Source organism: Euprymna scolopes, chromosome 17, assembly GCF_053919585.1.
Source record: "Euprymna scolopes isolate OS-2025 chromosome 17, ASM5391958v1, whole genome shotgun sequence".
NCBI classification, from domain to species: domain Eukaryota; kingdom Metazoa; phylum Mollusca; class Cephalopoda; order Sepiida; family Sepiolidae; genus Euprymna; species Euprymna scolopes.
Window position 1 is genome coordinate 16,590,669 of NC_136498.1, and position 20,794 is coordinate 16,611,462.

The following is a 20,794-nucleotide window of genomic DNA, read 5'->3' on the forward strand; positions in this document are numbered from 1 at the left end:
TGCACCCAAATATATGTTATCAAAGGCAAGGTAAGTTACTTTTCAACTTAACTGGATATTTTTTCGTGTTTTTACATAATGTAACATGTTTATTCAGCTTGAAAAACATAGTGTTTACCGATGTATTGGAAAATTTAAAATGGCGTCCGACTCTCTCTTGAACACGATAAGTCTGGGAAAATGAGTTAAAAATAAGAAACTATACAAAATACTTTTAGAAACCCACCGAATATGTCAGTCTATGTCACAGTAAAATATTGAGCGAGTTTCTAACAGTATTTTGTATAGATTTTTTTATATTTTTAACTCATTTTCCCAGATTTATCGTGTTCAAGAGAATCGGGCGCCATTTTAAATTTCCCAGTACATCGGTAAACATTGTTTTTTGAGCTGAATAAACATGTTACATTAAATAAAAACGCTAAAAAAATATCCAGTTAAGTTTAAAAGTAACTTATCTTGCCTTTGATAACATATATTTTATATATTTTTATTTATTTTTTTACAACCTTTTCGAATCTGTGTATAGTAATATAAACCCCTTATTGCGATGTCGAAAATAGTAATAGTTACTCCTTGGGCGTTGAGTTCCATGGTGACCAGCAGAATTATTTAATGGTGGCTTCCTTAGCCCCTCCCCCCAGTCAAGGCTAACGCATGCGCATGTAACATTTTTTATTTACATATTTTTATTTATTTATTTACTTTATTTATCGAGATATAAAAAGTTGTATTATGCATTGTATTCTTTGGCTTAGTAACTAAACGATTTATTCATAATTTCGTAACCCTTAAACGCATGCCGGAAGATTTAAATTGGTTTATTATTATTGTAATGAAAAAAAGTTTCATTCAACACACAAAACCAAAAACACATACTAAAATGATTTATTAGGTATTTTTTTAGATTAGGTCCACCTACACAATTTTCTTTTAAATTACACTTTTTACAGGTTTTCGACTATGCTGAATACGAAAATCGCATTGAAATTTTGCAGAAATAATTAGTTATTGAGATCTAAAAAGTTGTATTATGCATTGCATTTTTTGGCGGCCATCTTTTTTACGCACGTGCAGTGTCAGTCATAGATGAGTAGATTTGTTTATGGCACGCGTGTAAAAAAGATGGCTGCCAAAGAATACAATGCATAATACAACTTTTTATAGCTTGATAACTGCTTATTTCTGCAAAATTACAATGCGATTTTCGTATTCAGCATAGTCGAAAACCTATAAAAGTCGTCATTTGAAAGAAAATTATGGAGGTGGACCTAATCTGAAAATTTACTGATTTATCTTTAAGAATTTAGGATTAAATTGTTAGGTTAAAGTACAGAATAATTACAAACACCTTCTCCTTCCCCCATGTTAAATAATAATCTAATATATAAAAGGCTATATGTCTGTCTCCATATTTTCAAACTCTATCTCCTCCGAAACTAAAAGTCGCAGAGCGGCGCTAGGAACCTGAAATGATTGCATTTTTTACGGGCCATTCTTTTAGGGGTATTTAGCTGGTTAAAATAGTTTTTAAGGGGTCAAAAATGAAAAATTTGTCATACATTTTGTACATACATCTTAGTTTTAATTTTTAATCAGTTCATATGCATGTCACGGTGGTACAATGATAATGTCACAACTTTTGAATGCTACAGTTTGTTTCGATTCTAGATGATGGCACTTTTTTTTTTAAAATCATGACTCTATAATAATATATATAAAACCTGGAAAAATTAAAATATATTTAAGCGTATTTTACGCCCGGTCAAAGCCGGGCACCACTCTCCTCCATTAGTAGGTTTCTAAATAATTAGCCCAAAAGCAGAATACGTTCAATAACAAATACCCAACTTAAAGGCGGTCAACCAACTCACTTTTACCGATTGCAAATACAGGGGATACACTTATCTCCCTTTTCGTTACTGTAATGGCTGATTTGTTTTGTTTTAGCCGATAGCGATAATAGACTTTTTAAATTTTTTTTTTAACTAAAAACACAATAGCAGTTGTTCTACTCAATGTATTTTCGTAATTTTTGGATATATTACTATTTTTGACACGACAATTAAGTACTGCTGTTTTTGCTTAGAATCACATTTAAAAAATCGATCTGTTAACTCTGTCTTAACAAGCACCTGACGTTTTTCTAGGTTTCAAAATTTTACTCAAATTTTTGTTTCTCGCCTTTGCGTGACTTTCACATAATTCTATTTGCCATTAATCATTTATTGAAAATATAACATTCCGTAAAGTACAAAAAGAACTTATAAAAATCCCATTAAGTCCACCATAATGCATTTGGATTTCCTTCGTAAACCAGTCTGTCATTTTAATCCTTTGTTAATAGTTGCAAGAAAGAAAGGGGCGAGTCCTTTAAAATTTAAAAATAATTTGGAATAGAAGGTTGTTTCTGGCTTAGCAAGCTCTTATTGAATGCTTTGGGAGCTATTTACATTCAATATTTTGTAGACAGTTTAAAAAATCAACTTGTCCATGATAAAATTAGTGGTAGCTTTATTAACACGTAGACTGCATCTTTGTTTATATCTGCAATATATATATATATATATATATATATATTGGCTGATATGGCGGCAGCAGCGCAATTAGTTAGGAATGGTGCTGCTGTTTTTAAATAAAGATACACGTCAGCAGCTTTTGGCAACTATGATCCGTCCTCTATGACATCATCCATTTTCAAGTAAATTTCTTAGGTACTTGTAGGGAATAGGTACCCAGGGGATTTCAGTTTTATAGGGTTCAAGTTAATCTCTAGTTAGTTTTGGAAATAATTAAGCAGTTTAAGACACACACAAAAAAAAAAAAAAATGAAAAAAGTAAACAACACAAAACAACCAAAGAAGTAGGTTAAAAAAAAAGAAAAGATTATCCCGTCAAAAAAAAATAAAAGTTAAAACTTCCGAAAATAAAACCGGGTGTTTTTCAAATTGTCAACTGCTTTTGCAATTTCTGAGATTGATTCAGGATTCTCCATCAAATATTCAGAAATGATTCTGTAAGAACTGAAATCCTGTGGGTGCTCATTCCTTATAAGTACCAATTATTGATAATAAAATTATGAAGCAAGCCAACATTTAGTACTATATAAATTTAGGTAATTTAAAAAAAAAAATAACAAAATAAAAAAAAGGTAAGAAAAAAATGAAAGTAAAGTCTCCCTGATGACATTTCTTTTTTTTTTTTAATGTAATTTTGATGTTTATGCATTGTACGATCCACAATTTCCACAATGTTATTCAGGTTTGCCCCCACAGAAAACACTTATAAACAGAAAAGGGCGATTGCAAAGTTTAGAACAAACGGTCTGTCTGTTTTTAGCTAATATGAATTCAAGCAGGCGACTTTATCATACATTAGGAGAAATAAAAATTTAATTTTAATTATGCAGATTAGGATTTAGGGTTAAATTAATGTTTTGTTTTTTTTTTCTTTTGCGTGTCATTTTAAAAATTGAGGAATGTTCAGCTGGTTATTTCTGTCAGCTGCCAAGCAAGTGCAACCCAACTTTGGGGAAATTGATGGTCATACAATGCATAAGTACCAAAATCTTCATAAATTACCAAGTGGCTTCATGTCTTCTCCGAAACAATTTTCAATGAAAAAAAGACGTATGCAAAACAGCAATACTGAGTGATGAAACGACTTCTTGTAGTTAATTTTCGTTCACGTTTTTGCAGTTTTCTCTTTCAGCGAAATATAGTTCTCAAACATACTAGTAACATTGCCAAGAACTTTTTGCACTTGCTTAGCATTAGTGGGAAACATAAAATGTATTACAGTTGTAACATACGTATGTTACAGCCCAGTTACATTATTGAAGTAGTTATTAATTCTTTAAACAAGTAAAAGTAGTTATAATTAAATTAATGAATTAAACTTCTTTAAAAATGTGACTATAATATTTGTATAATTATTAGGTATCGATTTTATAAGGAAAAGACATGATTGTAAAAATGAGGAACTACATAAGATAAGTTTACAAATATTACATTATTGAAGTATCAGGTTGACAAGTTCTTGCTGTTATTAACTTTTAAATTCAGATAAACATATCTCAGCTCAAATAAAAATTTATTGATTGAAATACTTATCAAAATCAACACTTGCCAATGTAAAACAAGTGTATTTGTGCGAGTAACGTAAAAATCTTGTGTTCTGGTGTTGAAGTCGTTGAAGGCGTTTTTAATATCGCTTAGGTTTTTTAAGCATTTCTCATGCAGAAGGTTGTCAAGATCTGCTACTAGTCTCTCGCTCCTTGACAAGGTTCAAAAGAGAGTCGCAAACCTGATAGGCCCTGAACTGGCATCTAAGCTTCAGCCTCTGTCCCATCGACGAAATGTTGCATCCCTCTGCCTTTTCTACAAGTATTTTAGTAGTGAATGCTCTGACGAACTGCAATCACTTGTGCCCCCACGGCGTGAGCAGCCTCGACAAACCCGACAGGCTGCTAAATCCCACCCCCACACTGTAGAGATCCCTAGATGTAAAAGATCTTTTTACTCCAATAGTTTCTTCCCCAGAACCGCTAGACTCTGGAATTCCATCCCAGGTCCCTGCTTCCCCAACAGTACTGACGTGCAGAAGTTCAAGTGTAACGTGAACCGACACCTTGCTGCCCAAATCCCTACATAGTACCCCAGTAGTTGTTGCCCCTGACAGTAGCCCCCTACACCAAAGTGGCAATTTGCCTTGTTTGGGGTGAAAATGTAATAAAAAAAAAAAAAAAATGCCTAAAAAAGTGGTAGTCAGTAGGTATCTTTTCATTGCAAGTCACTATTCGGTTGAGAAACGGATCATTCTTGCTGTGTAAAAGAAGGGAAGATGACACTTCATAGCAGCGTTTCTTTTGGTTGTCACTCAATTCGTAAGGCACCCCCAATCTCCAATCTCTCTCAACTGGTTGGAAATCGTCATATATATTACGTCTACGGGGGAAGCAAATTCTCAAATAGTTGTGCGTGGATTGGCTTTGACTAAGGCTCCTAGTTGATCATTGTCAACAGTCGATAGCTGACCACTACGCTCATCATCTTCAATACTCTCGTCGCCGCCATGAATTTCTTAAACCACCATTGTGCTGTGCGTTTAGTAGTGGTTCCTGGGCCAAATGCTTTGTTGATCTCGCAAGCTGTTTCAGCAGCTTTTCAGCCTAGCTTGAATTAAAATTGAAGAAAATTGTGTGAATTTGTTTTTCTTTTCCATCTTGCATTCAATGTTCTGAAAAGAACATAACTGTTTTAAGACGATTGTAATTTAAATGATCAGATAGAGCGAAAAATGCTCTTTAAAATAATATAAATTTAAAGTATTATAATAAAAACTTATTGGAAAAAAACCTCATTTGAAATTAAAAATTCCGCAAAACTTTCTTCTCAACCTTATAATTACTAATTATTAAAATGAATTAACGTACTTATAATTTGATTGAATTGAAATTATTTAAGCTTTTCCAAAAAATGACCATAATCTAGTAACGAGGAAAATGGGAAATTTAAACTTGTAATTTTTACTTTGTTTAAATTTTATTGCATCTGATTTATTCACTTCTCCATTATGTGGGGGACAGCACCAAACAATTTTCAGATTATTTTTTTCAAAATTGAAAATTCAACTCTGAGGACTGACAAAATGTCTAGCTGTGTTACCAAAATTATTTGTTCCATGATTACAAGACATCAGTTTGATAATGTTGCAATTTTGAAACCAGAATTTCCTGAAACAGCTACTACTCACCAAAAAAAAAACAGGTCCAGAAAAACACTTTTTTTAAAGAATTATTGAAAACACTTTTTACAATACTTAACTATTTTTTTTTTTTTTTTTTTTTTTTATTACATTTTCACCCCAAACAAGGCAAATTGCCACTTTGGTGTAGGGGGCTACTATCAGGGGCAACAACTACTGGGGTACTATGTAGGGATTTGGGCAGCAAGGTGTCGGTTCACGTTACACTTGAACTTCTGCACGTCAGTACTGTTGGGGAAGCAGGGACCTGGAATGGAATTCCAGAGTCTTGCGGTTCTGGGGAAGAAACTATTGGAGTAAAAAGATCTTTTACATCTAGGGACCTCTACAGTGTGGGGGTGGGATCTAGTAGCCTGTCGGGTTTGTCGAGGGTGCTCGCGTCGTGGGGGCACAAGTGATTGCAGTTCATCAGAGCATTCACCACTAAAATACTTGTAGAACAGGCAGAGGGATGCAACATTTCGTCGATGGGACAGAGGCTGAAGCTTAGATGCCAGTTCAGGGCCTATCAGATTTGCGACTCTCTTTTGAACCTTGTCAAGGAGCGAGAGACTAGTAGCAGATGCACCAGCCCAGATGTGGCAGCAATACTCCATACATGGGCGAATGGTGGCCTTATAGAGGTACAGGATACTTTCGGGTGTTAGTAGTTTTCTAGCACGGTAGAGAGAGCCCACCTTTCTTGCAGCGGCCCTGGCAATGCCTTCAATGTAATTGTTCCAACTCATGTTTCCTGTGAACGTTAGGCCAAGGAGTTTGAAAGATGGACTCTCAGATAAAGAGTCGTTGGCCATTGCTATTGGTGGTAGAGAGGGTTTCTTGTAATTATTGAATGAAACTAGTTTAGTCTTGGCAGCATTGAACGCGACCAACCACTTTTGTCCCCATTCCACTACAGATTGGAGGTCTTCCTCTAGTGTTTCTGCCATTTCTTTAGAAATGTGTTCATTCGTCTTCCTGTCGTGTCTGCCATAGAGTGTAGTGTCATCAGCATATATACCCATCTCAGAGGCAATGTTGTCGGGGAGGTCATTTATGAATATCAGGAACAATAGAGGTCCAAGGATAGAACCCTGGGGCACTCCCGCATTTATATCATATTGTTTAGATGTGCGACCGTCGAGGACTACCTGGATTTTTCTCTTATCTAAGAAGGATTTAATTATGTTAAGTATTCTACCAGTGATACCGTATGATCTGATTTTACTGAGGAGACCCTCATGCCATACCCTGTCAAAAGCCTTAGATATATCTAGAGCTACCGCTCTGCCTTCCCCCGCTTTGTCCAGTGATTGGTATATACGTTCAGAGATCACGGTGAGGATGTCTGCTGTGGAACGGGCTTGTCTAAATCCATATTGTTTGTCAGTCAGTAGTTTAGCATCTGTAAGATGATGGATTAGAGCGTGGTTAATTATGGTCTCAAATATTTTGGCAAAAAGTGGAAGGAGGCTAATGGGGCGATAATTTGATGGGTCTGTCCTTTCACCAGAATTCTTGAATACTGGTACAACAGAAGCAGTTTTCCAACAGCCCGGAAAGCAAGCTTCATTAAGACATTTGTTGTAGAGTTTGGAGAGAACTGGAGCTACTTCGGCTGAGCACTTTTTTAATAGCACAGCTGGGATAAGATCGGGTCCACATGCTTTTGAGGTGTCAAGGTTTTTTATGATAGCATGCACCTGAGCAGGGGTGGTTTTCAGATCGTCTAGTGTGGCGTCTGTCCGCATAGGAAAGTCAGGTAGGGGGTGGTTGGAAGGGTCCAGTGTGGAGTTTGAGGCAAACCGACTGGCAAGCATGTTAGCCTTGTCGGTTGCTGAGGAGACAACCTCGTGATTGTTGGTTAGTGGGGGAATTGTCGATTGCCCATTATTTACTACACTGTTGTAGATTTTCCAGAAGTCTCGAGTTCCTAGTTTTTGTGCTTCGATGCGCTTTTTAGTGGTTTCCGTAAATTCTCTCTTAGCTGTCGCTATTTCTTTCTTAACGTTATTTCTAGCTTCTATATACTTCAGTCTGTTTGAACTGGACTTATGTCGGTTAAACCTACGGTATGCATGCTGCTTTTGAGTAATGGCAGTTGCACAAGTCGACGTAAACCATTGGGGAGAGTGGGGCTTACTATAAAATTTCCGCATGGGAACATGCGCTTCGATTGCAGTTTTGAACCAGTCAGTGGTCTCGTTTGCACACTGTTCAGCAGGGAGAGAGAAAATATTTTTCCATGGAGCATCTCTAATTAGTTCCCTGATGGCTTCCCAGTCAGCCTTATTATAATATCTCGTTGTTTTGAGCACTGGCTCTTCAGTTTTGGGTCTAGAGTTTAGGGCGATTTCAACCATTATCACTGCATGATCAGCGTTCCCGAGTGGGCTGTGGGCCTTCGCTATGCAGTCATCGGGAACTGTGGTCAAAAACAGATCTAGAAGTGATGCGTGTTGTTCTTCCTGGTCAGGGAAACGGGTTGGAAACGTAACAATTTGTGATAGGGAGTGAGATATAGCGAAGCTATGGGTTGTGCTGCCCGCTGCATCTGTGTGAGCAGAGAATCCAAGCCAGTTTTTGTGGTGGACATTAAAGTCACCAAACACATGTATTTGTGCGCTAGTGTCGAGGGACAGTGCCGTGTCTATGCTGTCAGATACTTTGTTTATTATGGAGCAGTCCTGAGTCGAGGGAGAGCGGTAGAGAAAATAATAGTAGCTATTTTGGGAATATTATGTATTGGATATGTTTTTTATGATTGAAATTTTATTTCGATTTCAATAATTTCATTTTTATACTTTCATAAACATACATTATTATATAAATTCAAATAAAAAACTAAAAAGAACTTATTTTTATAATTAAAAAAAAAATAACTTAATTTTATAAAAAATTAAGAAAAAACAACTTATTTTTATAATTTTATAAACATTTCTTATAAAATTTTAAATAATATAAACTTTTAAAATTTTGTTATTAACTATTTATAACTTGAATTCTGATACAAATGATTAAAAAAAATATTGTTAATTTTAGGTAGCAATATACTGAATGTAAGCAATAGAAAGTTGCAATCTGCAGGTATCTGGTATCTACTCAGATACGGAACTAATATATGCAATTCCCACTTTATTTATGCTGTTATATTTGTTTACAACTGAATGAATTAGTTCAACCAGATCATAAAGAGTTAAAAGTACGAATAAAGACCAATTGTTGTTTTTATCTGTATAATTTTGTTAATTTTTGTATACTTTTCAATAACGTCCTTTTCTATTTTATTTCAATAAATCATTTCACAATAGAAATACTAAAGAACAATAAAAGTGAAGGAACTAATTTGTTTTGCCACTGCTTCCGGTAGCTCTATGTTAGAAAGTATGTTAACCGACTATAACCTAATTTTGAATATTTAGTCAGAGTTTACTTGCAGAAAAAAGTGTCCTCATGCCAGGTTGTCCTGACAAGCCTCTGTATGAAGAGACCTTAGACTGTTGAGGATAGTGTCTAGTAGGCATTCAAGTTCTCTCCAGGTTTCTCTCACTTTTTTTTCCATTTTTCTTAAAATTTTTCTTCTAGGGGATGGGACATCCAACCAGATGTCTGACATTTACCCCTATTTTAGTGAGTCCAACCAAGAGATCTTTTCAGGATTCTAGTTGTCCCTTTCAGTGCAATCGTTTGTATTTCACTTGCACTTGGTTCACCGGGTATGCTCCAGGTTGAGAATGTTTTCCTTTGTGTACTGTGAATTTGTTCTGTTCATATTTTTAATTTTTTGCCCTTACACCTTTTATTGCTTTTTTGTATTTTTTAATTTTCTTTTAAGCCAACATATTTTTTACAGATATTTCTTGTAAAATGGCTGATGTCTCCAAACTGGTGTATTCTATACTGAAATTTTTTGGTGATCAGAAAACCTCAGGAAATTTAAGTGATGATGCTGTCGAAAGTTTAGAAGGTAAGTAACAAACTTTTATTTTTTCCTGCCATTTTGATATGAAAAAAACAAAACAAATGTAAAGCTTGACTGTATATATTTTTTAATATTTTATTTACTAACTAGCAGTGATACCTGGCATTGCCTGGGGCAAAAGTGTAACCTATTCTTATTAAAACTTTTATATATCTCTATTTCCCTCCCTCACTTTCCTTCTCCTCGGCCCCCTCTTTCTGCTCCACCCAGTCGATTATTCTATAGCTGGGGGGGGGGGGGGGAGACACACACGCACGCACGCACGCACGCCCCCCCCCCCTTGAAGAAATCCTACTAAAAAAGTAATTACAAAATAAAATCTACTGGTATGCATTTCAATTTCTTTGAAAGGAATTTGGAAGCATTTAAACTTGATTGTCATTCAGTTTTGGTATTTAAAGTACTGCAAGTGTCCCGGATGCCACCAGACAATCAATATTAAAACTAAATATCAAAAATAAATATCAAAACACAGATACCAAGAATCAAAGTGCTATCACTATATCCATCAAAATGGATATGGTGATAGGAATACATTAACGTGTAGTGTTTTAATATGTATGTTATCTAACTGCTTATTTAACAGACTGTTGTTCTTGTGTCCTAAATATCTTAATGGCCTGTGACTCATCCAGTGTTCCTGGGTGCATATGTGTATTATATATAATTCACAATACATTTATAACAACATACCTGTTGCTGCCTGGGGGATTCGCACACGTCTTCTGGAGCTGGGTTCTGCTATAACAAGCCGCATGCCAGACAGACACAAGATGTTGTATGCTTTATATGTTGGTTTATTTCACTCCCACAGTTTATTTCACTTCTGCAGTATGGAGTGAAATCGATGATGTCGGACTTGGCATTTCTCTGCATCCATTTGGAGATCATCACCCCCTTATGGGGAGACCTGTTTAACCTATCTTGCTTGTTCGGTGTCTGCACCTGCATGCTCGCTCAACTTATTGTTTCCCACAATTCAATCTCTGTTATTTACTCCACTAGATAGCCAGATAGATAATTAGATAGACCAATAGATAGGCAGATAACTGAATAAATGCCTTCTATCCAGTGTTGTCTGGCGTTTATCTAACAATAGGAACAAACATAAATAAATAAAAATCCGGGTATTTTTTTTTCTTTTTTAACAAAAGCATTTATTGCCGTTAATCTCCCATCTTGACACGACTTAAAAAGTTTCACTGCCACATGTCCAACTAACTTGGCCACATTTCTCTTTCTTCCGACCACACGCTGGCCACAGATGACCCATTCTCACCTTCACTTTACACGTTCCCCTCCTTCGGCGTCGACTTTGTTTCTCCTCAACCACATGATGTCTTTCTTTTTCTTTAAACGCAAGGCCAAGCACACTTGCCAATTTGCATATGCATTCAAACACTGCTCCTGCTGCTAATACAATCGCTTGCCATCCATCTTTCAACTGCTGCTGCTATTTTCCCACGTGCTCATATGTACTCTGTTACATACAGAAGGAGAAAGAATTTTAGAATTTGGTCTCGCTATGGACGTTTTGGTTCTAAACATTGTTTTTTAGAAAAGGGAAAACCATCTCATTAGAAAAAAAAAATGACAAATCTCTTAGTGTGGTTTAAAAATAATCCCTGGTGAAGAAATTGTGAAACAGCACAAACTGATTATTTGCAGTTTTACACTGAAGAAATCTCACGAGATAAAGAGAAAGTTTATCCTCAGAAGAAGAGAGTGAAGGTTGAATGAAGAACATGTGAGTTTAGAAACCAAGTGACAGAGCATTCGGTTACCAAATCCACTCCAGAAAGTGTGGAAGAAGTTGGAAGTATACACTGTTGGAGAATTAGAAAGACAAAGTGGATCCTGGCTTTATTTTCAAAAGCTTTGTAACTCCTGCCTCCCTTATTTTGTTCTTTAGTTCTCATGCTCTATGAGCAATGTTTCTGACAAAAGGAGAAGATTTGCTGTTTTCTGAGTCAAAATCTATCCAGCTAACACATTGTTCGCTAGTTTTTTTTTTTTACATGAAATATTTTTATTTAACTCCTTGCTTTTACTGGAGCGATTTTCATACCCCCCCCCAAAAAAAAAAAAACAGACTGAACTTATGGGTGGATGAAAGATGGTAGAATGAAGTTTAATAGTTTACCAAAGAAAAATAGAAATGATCAAATGAGCAGAGAAAAATGTTAACAAATAAACGTCTGTGACAAAGAACAGAAGATCTATCTACAAAAAGTAGGAATGACCAAAATAATGAAGTGTTCAGCAGATAACAAACATGGATATTGTTGAAGAGAAGTGCATTTAAAATGACAATGGAGTGCGAGCAACAAATGAACAGAACAAGGCATGTTATTATGAGAGGTTGTTTGATACTGAGTTTTCATGGGAACAATAACAATAACAAAAATATTTATCTACTAGCAGAACCAGTGTACCAGCGTTGCCTGGTAGAAAGATGGTACAAACAGGAACAGATTCGATGAACACCCCCCCCTCTCTCGTAAACAAATTAAACGATGATTATCTGATGCAATATCATGTGAGTCACTAAAATATTAACTGTTAGAAACTTTTTAATACAGAGAGATATTGTTGAAAACTTGGAAGCGGAAATAAATGAATGGTTTGGTAATCAGAGTATGTAATATTTAAAAAAAAAAAAAAAAAAAAAAATTTGATGAAAGTTATCAAGGGAATTGCTGTACTAGAACACCAAAAAAAACAAAACAAATGAAAATATAAGTAAAAACCTCCACACGAATATTAAGAAAAAAATTTTAATATGTGAAAAAGTAAAAATAGAAATTTATTTTATTTTTTTCTGATTTCTAAAAAGTAATGAATGGTGTTGATTGTATGAATTGAAGGAAAATATGTTATATAGAATGCTATTAATTGTACTAAAGTAAATAATTAGGTGATAGAAAAAAATGTATATATATTTTTTTAATTATTAATAATCATTCTCTTATCAAATAATCTGCAAAACATACAAATACAAAAAATATAGGTGACAAGTAGAAATTAGTGATATTTATGCTGAATAAAGACCGTGCTGTCATCGGAAATTTCCAAGCAGTTAACGTACAATACCGGAAGGTGCTGAATGAAATTATTTTTGTTTTTTCATGCAAATGCTGGCAAATTTAGTAAATAGGAAAGAAATGACTTCTGTTATTGCAAAGATAATTCAATAAAAAATGAAATGAATAATCTTTTTGTTACAAAGAAAATGAAAAATTATTGGGCAATCTTTACGGAACTTTAAATGTCAAATCGATTTAAAAAAAAACAAAAAAACACTCATTGGTTATAAATAAATATTTTTTTGAATATCAATTTTTTATATTTATTTTAAATTGCCTTATGATTATCATTAATCAATACTGATGGATAAAATTATTAATTTAGGTGACTGAAATAGGAAATGTTTTATTAGTTTAAAAATGAACTGAAAGGAAGTGTAGAGGATGGTATCACCTGTTATTGTGGTTGGTGATCCCATCATCTATTGTTATTAGATCAAAGTTATTTGTAGTTTGGCCTCCTATGCCAAGTAATGAGGACACAAAGTATGCAGATATACAATAAAAACCAAAGTAAATTTATTTACAGCAGATATAAAATAAATGATAAGACTACAGTGAGAGATTATAAGTAATGTTACTTGCGTTTATAGTCTTTGATGAGAGGTAGATGGCAAGGTCAGGGGCGGACTGGCGTTCGCCAGGCTGGAGAAAGTTTATCGTCACATCGTCACTCTTTGATGTCCAACAAAGAAAAAGGATGGAAGGTACAAACCAGAAGTGAAGGTGACTATATCGCCCCCCCTTGTGGCCAAGAATGATATTACCAGAGTTAAAGGGGTTATAATCGTGTTTGCCTAAAGGTCATCCGTTTGTGTTTATGTAGAAAACTTAGCTCCCATAGAAATCATCGGCTATGCTCTCCCACCATAACGTAAAATCTGTAATTGTTGGCGTAATTTTTTATTCTAATATGAGTCATTAAAATTATGGACAATCTAAAATGTAATGGATCTTTATTAGAATAGCTAACAAAAGGGCAAAAAAGTAATTCTTCTATATAGTTGAATAATTATTTTTTGGTCCCCCAACAAAGGAGGGATTAGACGTAGTAATTCACTCCCGTTCATTTGTTCACACTTTTCTCAATCACGCCTTGGATTCTTTTGAAAATTTGCATAAACGTTAGTCATGGTGAAAGCAAATTTTTCACTTGTGGAAGGGAACTACCAACTTCAGCAGCAGTGAAGTAAACTCAAGAGAAAGGAAGAAGAGGAAAAAAAGAAGAAATATATGCCCCCCCCTCCAAAAAACATTTCTACAAAGGCTGTTGTAAATAAAACAAAATCCGCTTTCTATTCTATTTCTTATACACACACACACACACATACACACACATAACTTCATATAATAGATATTTTGTTGATATCGAAATAGTAATTTTAGTAATTGTCCTTGTTTTCATCCAATTGGAAATGTGTAAAAATGTATTTGTTATTTTCAGTTGCTATGCAATGTTTGGAGTCTGCCTATGGAATAAGCACCAGTGAACCAGATTCAGCTGCCAAGTACCATGTTGACAAAAATCTTCTTGACATTTTTAACTCTCATATAAATACCGAGGTGAGCAGAAAATTTTTTTAAATTTGATTTATTTTTTTCTTCTGTTTCTAGTTGAAGCCACAAGTAATTCACAATTGTGTGACGAGTAACAATCGCACTGAGGATTGAACCTTTAACTCCCAGGATAGTGTCTTTTACAACTGAATTTTACCAAGTATTTTACTCATGGCATAACAGATAAAATACTTGGTAAAATATTTAGTTTAGCCTCCATTTTACATGCTGGCATGTGTTGCACGATTTTTAGAAATTAACTTCCAAGCTAATCTATCTCTGGCCAGGTTTTTATTCATTTTCCTTGGCCTTCTCCTACCAACTGACCCTGCTACTTTTCACATCCATTCTTTTAGGGTGACCATGCTAATGAAGTCTCCTGTCCTGCATGCATTTCTTTATACTGTTAAGATTTAATCTTACTTTGTTTATCAAATCTAAGCCTGTATTTAACACTTGCATTACACATCCATTATATCATTTTTGTATTATTTCTCTCCATGCAACACATGTCCTCAACCCTCACTGACCAGATTTCACTTTCCTACATCATCAAACTGTATACATGCATGATAGCCTCTTTCTTTGGTCGACAGTTGGAATATTCTGGTGACTAATAATAGTGAAAGTTCCTATTTCCAGACTCTTGCGATCAGATTAGCACCTGCTTCTCTCTATACTCCAGTGGTATTTTTCCAGAAATCAAGTATGTCCTCGTTTGATATTAACCATAGAATTAACTTCTATCTTTCTCTACTGTAGATACAATCGAAGATATACTTAGCTTGGCTAACTCTTCAGGGCTTAGCTTTTAATGTCTCATCCTCCCTGCTTTGTAGAACTATTCATAGCACTTGTCCAGAACCCCCACCTCCGCTGAAAAAAACAAAGTAAAATCTGTATGATATACTTACCCATGACAGAAAGAAAGTATTGGACCATAAAAATCACTTGAATTGATCAAGTAGTTTTATTTTTATTAAAAAAAAAATCATTGTGAAGCGAATTTCAGTTTTTCCAATGCTTCCCTTTCTATGTTAAGAATGGCTTTTTCAAATCTCACAAGTTTGAATTATTTCGAGTTATCTTCATTGTTGCTTAAGACTGTTTTCAAAATAGCATTGTGAGATTGTCTGTCATTGTTTAACCATAAAATTTTATTTTGTTATTTAAAAATAAAAGTACTCAATCAATTTACATGATTTTTGGTGTACAGCATTTTCTTTCCATCACGCATACATCATTCAGATTAAAATTTGTTTTTGTAGCAAGTTCTGTACAAGCACCATTTTTTTATGCCATAGAAATGATTATCATTTGGCGACTCAAAAATAACTAAGTTTAATCTCTTTACTTAAAACTACATTAACTTTGACAAGGTCAGTGGAAAGAGGCAGGTACCACCCAGGATGGTACTGCCTGAAGGTGAAGTAAGAAGCTATTGGCCATATATATACATATGTTTTAGGTGAAGAAATAAATATAAAAAGCAAAAATGTTAAGTGAATTTTATAAATTCACTTTTACTCCACACTCACTAAAGTATAGTGATGGTATTCCAATTATAGTACTCAAAAAACTTCAACCTGAATTAGCGCCCATGCTTACAAAACTGTTTAAACGTTGTCTTAAGGAGAATAGTTTCCCATCTCCCTGGAAAATCTCATCAGTATGCCCTGTATTTAAGAATTCAGGTGATCGCTCATCCCCCTCTCAGTACAGGCCAATAAGTCTCCTGTGCGTCATGAGTAAGTTGCTGGAATCTGTGTTAAATACAGAAGTAATCAAACATCTCAACAAAAATAACCTTCTTAGTGACACTCAATATGGTTTCCGTTCTGCTAGATCTACAGCAGATGTCCTTACAGTTATATCGCATAGGATTAGCAAATCTCTCGACGGTGGCAATCTTTCTAGGGCAATTGCTCTTGACATATCTAAAGCCTTTGATAGGGTATGGTATAAAGGTTTACTTCATAAGATCGCTAGCTATGGTATAGCTGGAAAAGTCTTCTCAATTATTAAATCATTTCTTTCTGATAGGTTCATAAGAGTAGTAGTTGAGGGGCAAAAATCAGAAGCTCACAGTATTAATGCCGGTGTCCCTCAGGAATCCATCCTGGGCCCAACTCTTTTCCTGATCTACATTAATGATCTTCCAAATCATATCCTTACATCATTTGTAGACATTTATGCTGACGACACTACCATTTATGGTAGCACATCTAAGACAGTAAACGACCAAGTTCTCTCCAATTCTCTCTCCTCTGATCTTGAGCACGTAGTACAATGGGGAAAGGAGTGGCTGGTTACTTTTAATGCATCTAAAACCAAGCTTCTCTCTTTACATCATCAACATTCTAATCCACATTTGTCATCAATTGAAATGAATGGCTCTCGTCTTCAGGAGGCCTCAAGTTTTGACAAGCTTCTGGGCTTGACCATTACTCCTGATCTTAAATGGAACACGTATATCAAATCTGTTGCCAAGGCCGCTGGAAAAATGGTGGGATCTTTCTATCGATCCAGTAGATATCTCACTGCTGATGCTATTCTCTACCTATATAAGAGCCAGGTACGTCCAAGGATGGAATACTGTTGCCACATCTGGGCAGGAGCTGCTAGAAAGGACTTGTCCTGCCTTGATAGAGTTCAAAATAGACTTCGTAGCCTCGTAGGAGATATCCTTTTCTCCTCCTTGCAACCTCTATCTCACAGAAGAGATGTTGCGAGTTTGTCTCTGATGTATCGTTATTTTCATGGAAAGTGTTCAACTGAGCTTCAATCTATGGTCCCCCCTCGCCAAACTTTCACAAGAAACACTCGTCTAGCTGTAAACACTATCAATAATTTCCCCCACTCTTTATCTGTGCCTAAACCTAAACGTAGATTCCATGAACAAAGCTTCTTTCTTAGAACTACACGCCTGTGGAATTGTCTTCCGTTTTCCTGCTTTCCGGCTGACTACAATATGGATGTGTTCAAGTCTAAAGTAAATAAATTCTTGATGAGCCGTTCCATATAAGTTATTAAATTTACCAAATTTTCATTACTAATGATTACTATATTGACCAATTTCTACTGTACACTCTTTAACCCTTATCCTTGAGTGGCCTCTGGGCCTTGATAATGTGGTGATGCCTTTGTAAAAAAAAAAAAAAAAAAAAAAAAAGTATAGTATCCGAACAAATCCTTGTCCAAAGACCAAAGATGTCATTTTACTGCTTGCCACACATCAAGTCAGTTTTTTTTTTCTTTCATTTTATGAACAATTTTTCCAGCTGTGCCAATTGCTGATCAAAAATCACGTCATGTGCCTATTCACTTGTGCATTTTTAACTGGGTCACCAGGTGTTGTCTTGTGATTTTATATATGAATGACCGGCTAACCTATGGTCAGTCTTGCAATGTTTCTGAATGAACTTCTACTGCCTGCTTCACTTCTTCATAGTTGATAACATGTAATGTGGGGAGTTAATCGAAAAAGAAAATCCAACTTTTTTTATTTTATTTTATTTTTTTTTTTTTACAAAAACTTGACTCTCCACCTTTTGTAACAATCACAAAGGCTTTTCTTGAAGATTCAACTACTAAGACGCAACCAGTGCAATAACAAACAGAAGTTTTGTTATAATGCAGTTAGAATCATTGACGGTTAATCTTCATTCGCTCAGATTTCATTCATAAAATTATCCACTAAATAAGATATGTCACCTAAAATTGCATCTTTTCTTTTTTCTTTTTTTTTTCAGTTTACTTCAGTGTTAGTTATCTGAAATCAAGAGGACCCCTTCCTGAACTTGATCATTATATGAGATACAAAGATCCATTAACGTTCTTTATGTTTCAACCGTTAAATTATTAATTATGGATTTTCTTCTCACTAATTGACCAGTAAACATTGTTGTAGTATATCATGCTTTTGATCTTATTGGATTCTAGGACCAGAATTCATCTAGTCTGGTGGTGTATCCAGCTTTGTACTGTTATTACTTGAGACAATATCACTAGGAGAAGGTACACTATTCCTTGTATAAGACAGTCTGTAGCCATTCAAAGAGAATCTTATTTGAACTTTGAATACTGTTATTTTGAATATTTGGTCATGGTTTACTTGTAGAGTGAAGTATAATCATGTCAGATTGTCTAAAAAAAAGAACCAGTACCTTACACACTCGAGGATAATGTCTAAGAGGTATTCAAGTTCTGCATGGAGAAGGAAGTGGCTACTTTTATGCTAACATAATTCAATTATGTAAGCTATTTTTACGGCACTTAACATGCATGCATATTCTATAGTTCAATTTTGTTGGCTATTTTTTACGGCTCTTGTAAGCATTGCTTATTTTTCATATTTGTGTAAAAATAGTGAAATAGACCCGTCTTATGCATGCTACACTGTAATTTCTCACTGATTTCTCTTTGTTAGCCACATTTTTATAAATTTTCATAGATCTTAAGCTTAGTATGTAAGTATAAATTTTAATGCCTCATATCATTGAAGTTCGGCTTTAAAATCTACATAGTCTTAGAATTTTGCACCTAAACAAACTCTTTTGGGAAATGGGCATCTTAAGTTTAGAAGTACCACTTTCCGAATGTACTGGCTGCTGATCGGTTGTATGATATGGTAGTGTGTTTGCGTGTATTCAGTTATCTAATAAGTCCCACACTGTCTACCGGGCTCCATCCCCTGTCCCATCACAATATTGCATCCCTGTGCTTATTTCACAAGTACTTAAATAGAATGTGCTCCAACGAACTTGCTTGTACTGATGATCCCTCATTGTAAATAGACCTGATTGATACAATAATCAGCAAAATCCCACCTCTTCCTGTAAAAATCCCCAGTTTTTGGAGGTTTTTTACTCTAATAGCTTCTTTTCTCAATCTAGCCTTTGAAATCTCCCTTTTTTTTTTTCCTGCCTGTACCAACATGTACAAATTTAGATTTAATGTGAACTACATATCTTATTTCTCAACTTCCTATTTAGAATACACTCTATAAATACGGCTCCAAATTCACAATAGCCGCCTATGCTTCAATGGCAATGTGCCTTGTTTGGGGTGAATTAAAATTTTCTTTTTTTTTTATTTTTTATTTTTTTTTAATCGCTTTAATTTGTTTTTTGTTTTTTTTAACTCTTTAATTTTTCTTTTTAGACTTCGTGGCTTAGTGGGGGATGCCCTTTTCTCTACCCTGCAACCTCTCTCCCACAGAAGAGACGTTGCGAGCCTGTCCTTGTTTTATCGTTATTTCCATGGCAGATGCTCGTCTGAACTCCAGTCTCTGGTCCCCCCTCGCCAATCTTTCACGAAAAACACCCGTCTAGCTGAATCCACTGTGAAAAATTTCCCCCACTCTTTATCTGTGCCTAAATCAAAACGCGGATTCCATGAACAAAGCGTCTTTCCTAGAACTGCACGTCTGTGGAACTCTGTTCCGTCTGCCTGCTTCCCTCCGGACTACAACTTGGATGTCTTCAAGTCCAATGTTAACAAATTCCTAATGAACCACCCCCTTAAGTAAACACTTCAGCAAATCTCCTCACTAAATTAATGTACTTGCAATAACCCTTATCCCTGAGTGGCTTCCGGGCCTTGATAAGTGGTGATCACTGTGTAAAAAAAAAAAAAACAAAAAAAAACGCTTCAATTTTTTTTTTTTTTTCTTTAAACTTGTAATAAAGCCTGCAACACTAAAGTTTTAGAAGAGATAGTTCATTGTGTCTATCATTTATAAGATTTATTACAGACTTAACTTTCAGGTTAACAAAAAAAAATTTTGAAAAAGTATTTTTAATGACTTTTAACATCGGGTATCACTTTTTAATTATAATGTTCTACTAAATTGATTCCTCACTTTCAGATACAGTAGCTGTCAACATGTTCGTAAGTTGTCACGTGACCAGTGATAATTAAAAAGTTATCCCCGAAGTTAAATCATTAAAAATACTTTTTTAATTTAAAAAAAAATTTGTTTTGTAACCTGAAACCTCATTCAGGTTTGCCAACTTTTTTAGTTTAAGATGATATTTGACTCTATTAAGTGTATCTTGTCATTCTTTCTGAAAAAAAAAAACCCCCAAAAAGCAAAAAAAAAAAAACCCTAAAATATTCACTTTTTACTTTAGTATTTGTCATGTTCTTTTGGTGACATTTAATGAACTTTGTTATTTTCACATCTTTAGTTTTCTCAACAACGGGATAATGTGGAAAACTTGCATTGTTTAATCATATTTTTCCTCTTTACAGATTGACTTTTGATTTCACTGTATGTGTTATGCTTATGGTGGCTGCTCTTGCCTTTTATATTTTACTAGCAAGGCTGCTTGGCATTGCCCAGAGCCATAGAAAATAAAATAGAACAGGTTAAAGTGTGTGTAACATCATTATATTAAAACTTCTCCTTTTCTGTTGTTTT

The 20,794-nt window shown here is 34.9% G+C and overlaps 1 protein-coding gene across 2 annotated transcripts in view; it reads left to right on the forward strand.

The window, feature by feature from the left end:
- The window catches only part of LOC145296698 (small glutamine-rich tetratricopeptide repeat-containing protein beta-like), a 54,976-nt gene that overhangs the window by 2,737 nt on the left and 31,445 nt on the right, over positions 1–20,794 (forward strand). The window contains exons 2-3 of one of the 2 annotated variants that reach the window (XM_080142674.1): positions 9,599–9,712; positions 14,258–14,376. In XM_080142674.1, the coding sequence (XP_079998800.1) occupies positions 9,599–9,712; positions 14,258–14,376 (233 nt within the window). Of the gene's footprint in view, positions 1–9,580; positions 9,713–14,257; positions 14,377–20,794 lie in introns of both variants that reach the window. The other variant, XM_080142673.1, reaches the window with a different exon arrangement.